Raw genomic sequence first — 6,000 nt, forward strand, 5'->3', positions numbered from 1 at the left:
TTTGTGATTCAAGATGCAACGGTCGCCATCTAGAAAAAGCTCTCGTTTGCAGACAGCAACTAGCCAAAATGTGAATAGTTCCACGCCTGCCGGAACAGATAGTTCAGCAAATGTTTCTCAAATGCCGTCGATACAAAATGTCAGTTCTGTTGCCCTCGGAACGACAACAACCGTAACTAGTGCCTCTATAAGTGCCCCTAGAGAACCGACACCTGCTGTATCAACGCAAAACATTTTCAGTTCAACAAGTGAAGAGCCCTTTAGTCTGCCGCCGTTAGTGCCCGGTCCTAATGTGAGAACCCAGCCACCACAAACCATATCGTCTGATAATGAGAACCTGCAACGACAAATTGATATCCTGCAAGCTCAATTGGCAAACGCTCAACGTGCTTTAAGAGCAAATCAAAATTTAAATACGCCGAATGTTATTGGACATAATGCGCCAGTCATCCAAAGTATTAGCAGTGGCCCTGAGAACATGGTTGATCGCCGGAATCCAACGCCATATTCCTATGTTAGTCAGTCAGACCAGTTGATGACATCTCAGCCTCTTATTGTTTCCCCTGCTACAGTGCCCATGCCAGTACAACGCAAACTTTATGATCTGCCCGAATTTTGTGGTATTCCCGAGGACTGGCCAATGTTTTTGTCTGCCCTTGAACATTCGACAGCGGCATATTCGTACAATAATTTTGAAAATTGTTTGATATTGCAGAAGGCTTTGAAAGGTGAAGCCAGAGAGTGCGTGAAGTCGTTGCTCATCCACCCAAATAATGTGCCAACAGTTATAGAGCAATTAAAGCTACAATATGGTCGCCCAGAGTTGCTTATTCGATGCCAATTGCAACAGATGAAGGAAGTTCAGCCCATAGCAGAAAACGCGATCGATAAATTGGTGCCGTATTCCATTAAGGTCAGAAATTTAGCAGCATTTTTGGAATCTGCCAATGGTTATCAACATTTGTCGAATCCAACACTCATGGAGAAGTTAGTACAGAAGCTGCCAATGAGCAAACGTTTGGATTGGGCCCAGTTTGCTTCAACTTTACCTCAGTTGCCGACTATTTTGGATTATAGTACCTGGCTCCAGCGTGTTGCAAATTTGGTAAGAAGTGTGCAAATAAGCAGTTCAAGTGGCAATAGATCTAACAGTGATCCAAAACGAAAAGTGGTTTTATATGCTTCTGATGGCCCAGAACGTCAGTTAAAATGTTTTTATTGTGTTGGCCCACATAAAATTTTTGATTGTAAGAAATTTTTAGAATTGAGTGTGCCTAATAGATGGAGTGAAGTGAAGAGATTGAAGTTATGTTTTTCGTGTCTCAGTGGTGGCCATTCAAGTAAAGATTGTCGTCGGTGTAAGCAGTGTCCAATGGAAAAGTGCCAAAGAAATCACAATAAATTATCGCATGAAACTAAACCTAATGAACCAAGTGAACGATCCGTAAATGTGCCGCCAACAGAGAGAGCTTCAACAGTGGAACCAGTGCTTAGTTGTGTTTCAAGTGCTAGTGAAAGAAGTGATTTGTTGTTCAGAGTGCTCCCAGTGGTTCTTTATGGACCAAATTGTGCTATTGAAACTTATGCACTCCTAGATGAAGGTTCTTCGGTCACGATGATGGATAGCTCTTTAGTGAGACAGCTTGGACTGCATGGTCGACAAAGTCAATTGAATTTGAGTTGGTATGGTGGTAAATCGGCACAAGAACCAGTTATGGTGGTGGATCTTTATGTGAGCGGTGTTAATAAGAAGAGGAAATATGCTTTGAAAAATGTGTATGGTGTCTCGAATTTGAAGTTGCCTAGTCAGAGTTTTAATGCGGATTTAGTAAAGAATCATGGTGTGCCTTTAAACTCATATGAATGTGTGGCTCCAAAGGTACTAATTGGATTGGACCATTGCCATTTAGGATTGCCCGATGAAATAGTCCCTTTGGAAGATGCTGGTCCATATGCTGCCAATACTCCTCTTGGATGGGTTGTTTTTGGAAACGTGAAAGGAGGTCGCCCTGGAACCCAAACATGTTTGCTGACACAGTTGGATAATTTAAATAATTTGGTGGCAAATTATTTTGAAACTGAAAATTTTGGTGTTAAGGCTCTACCAGTGATTGAGTCAAGAGATGATTTACGTGCACGAGAGATATTGAGAAATTCGACGAAGAGGGTTGCCGGAAGATTTGAATCCAGACTACTATGGTGTAATGATGACGTAGTCCTGCCGGATAGCTATTCCATGGCCCATAATAGATTTTTTGGAATGGAAAGAAAAATGAAAAATAATCCTGAATTTGGTGCGGCCTATAAACAAATAATGAGTGAATATTTGCAGAAGCGGTATGTACGCAAATTATCATTGAGTGAAGTCGATACGTTTCATCCGAGAACATGGTACTTGCCCCACTTTGGTGTCGTAAACCCTAATAAGCCAGGGAAGATTCGTATGGTGTTCGATGCAGCAGCAAAGGTGGAAGGTGTCTCGTTGAATTCAAAGTTATTGAAAGGCCCTCAGCAGTACAAACCGTTGCCATCCGTTTTATTTAATTTTAGAATCGGTTCCGTAGCTGTTTGTGGGGACATAAAGGAAATGTTTCATCAAGTTGTTGTTGCTGAGGAAGACAGGTGTTCTCAGAGGTTCTTGTGGCGAGATGATGCTAGTGGTCCACCGGAAGTGTATGAAATGCTTGTGATGACGTTTGGAGCTGCCTGTTCGCCCTGTATTGCCCATTATGTGAAGGAAACAAATGCAATGGAGCATCGAAATCGTTTCCCTAGAGCCGTGAAGTCAATTTTGGACCATCATTACGTAGATGACTTTGTAGACAGTTTTGTAAATCCGTCAAAAGCCATTGAAATAGCCATACAAGTTCGTGAAATACATAAAGCTGCTGGTTTTGAAATGCGTAAATTTACATCGAATTCATCGGAGGTGGTTGTGGCTCTAGAAGGATGTTCAGATCATCAGGTTAGTTTCTCAGGTGGATTAAATGAGTTGGAGGGTTCAACTGAAAAGGTACTTGGCATGTTTTGGGATCCAAAGGACGACACGTTCAAATTTGTTTTGAAATTCCATCGTGTGAATTCTGACGTCATCCTTGGTAAAAGGTGTCCCACAAAGCGTGAGTTATTATGTGTCGTAATGTCCATTTTTGATCCACTTGGTTTTTTGTGCCATTTTATGATAACTGCCAAACTTTTGATGAGAGAAGTCTGGAGACATAATGTACTTTGGGACGAGATGTTGCCCGCGTCATTACAAGCGATGTGGAATAAATGGCGCCAAGAGTTAAGAAATGTTGTCCATGTAAAGGTTCCACGATTTTATTTTGGAAATGGTTTGCCCTTGGAGTTAGAGCTGCATGTTTTTGTTGATGCCAGTGAAGATGCCTTCGGTGCAGTTGGCTATTGGAGATATACAACATCTGATGGACAAATAGGAGTGTCGTTTATATCTGCCAAGTCGAAATGTGCCCCATTGAAATGTATGACTATTCCCAGATTAGAACTACAAGCCGCCGTTTTGGGGACCCGATTGATGGACACTATAATGAAGGAACATGAACTCAAAGTTTCTCGTCGAATCTGTTGGAGTGACTCTACAACCGTCATTAGTTGGATTGGTTCTGAAAGCAGGAGATATAAACCATTTGTTGCCCATCGAATTGCCGAAATACTTGATTCGACACGCCCAACTGATTGGAGATGGTTGCCTACAGATCTCAATGTTGCCGATGATACTACAAGAGCTAAAAATGAAGTTGATTTTTCCATTGAAACACGTTGGTTCCAAGGGCCACAATTTTTGTATGAAAACGAAGCTGACTGGCCGAATAAGAATTCTGAGAAATCTGATGATTTGTGTGAAGAAGAACTACGCCCCAAATTTGTTATGCTGGTTAGTACAAATTTAGTAATTGATTTTAATCGTTTTTCTTCATTTCTCAGGCTTAAACGAACAATGGCTTGGGTTCTGAGATTTATCAATCGCTGCCGAAAATATGATAAATGTAATGGTTCGAGATGCCTGTGTGCTGAAGAGTTAAGGGTTGCTGAAACTAGTCTGTGTCGTCTGTCCCAAGAAGAATGTTTCGCCTTTGAAATTAACGTTTTAAAATCTGATGGTTCTTTAAAAAAGGACAACGAGTTATTTTCCCTTTCGCCTTATTTTGATGAAAATAATTTACTTCGAGTGAGCGGTCGTATTGATGCTGCGAGTTGGTTGCCTTTAGATGCCAGGCACCCCATTATTTTGTCGCCCTGTCACCGCTTTACACAACTATTTGTTGCCCATGTGCATAATAAAATGAGACATCAAAATTTTGAGGCTACCATAGGCGAAATAAGGAAAAGATTCTGGATTCCACGACTTCGAAATCTGTTGAGTAAGACCACATCAAATTGCAACATTTGTAAGATTCGTCGTGCTGTTCCAGTAGCTCCTTTTATGGGATCGTTGCCAAGTGATAGACTAACTCCATATGTCCGGCCATTTACTTATACTGGTGTTGACTATTTTGGCCCATTAAATGTGACTGTTGGTAGACGCCATGAAAAACGTTGGGTTGCCCTGTTTACGTGCCTTACAATCAGAGCTGTACATTTAGAAGTGGCCTATGATCTATCTACTGATTCGTGTATTTTGGCTATACGGAATTTTATAAATCATCGTAGCACCCCGTTGAAGATTCGGAGTGATAACGGAAAGAATTTTGTTGGAGTTAACCAAGAAACCCAGCGATTTGATGAAGTATTTGATCTGGTTAAAATTGAAGATGAGTTGTCCACAAGGGGCATTGAATGGCAGTTTAATTGTCCACATAATCCTGCAGAAGGTGGAATATGGGAGCGAATGGTTCAATGTGTTAAAAAGGTTTTAAGAGTAACCCTAAAAGAAGTCGCCCCAAAAGAGCACACCTTGCAAAGTTTTTTAATTGAAGCCGAAAACATCGTGAACTCTCGCCCATTGACTCACTTGCCTGTCAGTCCGGAAGACGAAGAACCATTGACGCCTAAATATTTCTTGTTGGGTTCTGCAAATACGGCTCAAACGCCAGAAGGTATTGAAATTATAAAGCCAGTGGTACTGAAGAAGCAGTGGCGAATTGCTCGACAGCTACGAGATCATTTTTGGAAAAGATGGATTGTGGAATATTTGCCCACACTTACAAGACGGTCCAAATGGTGCAAACATACGAAGCCTGTGGCCCCGGGAGATCTTGTACTAATTTGTGATCCAGCTGTTTCCCGCCGAAATTGGAAGAGAGGTCGTGTCGTAAATGTGTTTCCTGGCAGTGATGGTGTAATCCGAAGAGCTGATGTCCAAACAAGTAGTGGAATACTTAAACGCCCAGTTTCCAAACTAGCAGTCCTTGATTTGGAGTAGTGAATCGTTGCCGATCCACGGGGGTGGGAATGTCGCCGATGGCTCATATATTTATTTATTTAAATTTATTACGATTTTTATTTTTATTAATTTTAATTATTTCGGTTTGTTTATATTTATTGTTTGTGAGCTACCTTAATGTTTACTTAAATTGTCTTATTTACCAATTGTATGATCATTGTTGTTTGGTTCATTTGTCCGTTAGGATTTTTTTATATTGTTTTGTATTCCCTTTTGTTCATATTTGTTTACGAACTAATCGCACTTTTTGTCCCTAAATTATACTGCAGTATTTTCGTTCAGTTTATTTATTTGGAAATGAACTGTTGTAATAGTACATAAACAAAAAGAAATTTGTAGGCTCAGTAATAACTGGCTTTAGAATTAAAATTTAGTTTGTTGGGGATAAAGACTGCGGTAAGTCGCTTAATATATTTATAAGTTATTTTTTGTAATAAGTTCTTTTTTTTAGAAATAAACGGTTGCTCAAGTATATGCATCATTAATTGTAAATTTGTGGTTCATTTATTTGAGACTGGTTAAATTCGCTGTCCTCAACATATAGGCTCAGGTCGCAGCCAGCGACAGAAATAAACAAGCATAAAAGCGTAACACAA

General features: G+C 40.3%; 1 protein-coding gene across 1 annotated transcript; it reads left to right on the forward strand.

Annotated features, from left to right (window-relative positions):
- The first annotated feature begins 13 nt into the window (after positions 1-13).
- On the forward strand, positions 14-5,383 carry LOC135950985 (uncharacterized). Its single transcript, XM_065500534.1, has one exon. It carries the CDS (start codon positions 14-16, stop codon positions 5,381-5,383), a length of 5,370 nt encoding a protein of 1,789 aa, XP_065356606.1.
- Positions 5,384-6,000: the final 617 nt, after the last annotated feature.

Source organism: Calliphora vicina, chromosome 1, assembly GCF_958450345.1.
Source record: "Calliphora vicina chromosome 1, idCalVici1.1, whole genome shotgun sequence".
Classification (NCBI taxonomy): Eukaryota; Metazoa; Arthropoda; class Insecta; order Diptera; family Calliphoridae; genus Calliphora; species Calliphora vicina.

Excerpts from the sequence above, each read along its gene's own strand:
- LOC135950985 (XM_065500534.1), top strand. The coding sequence starts at position 14 with ATGCAACGGTCGCCATCTAGAAAAAGCTCTCGTTTGCAGACAGCAACT.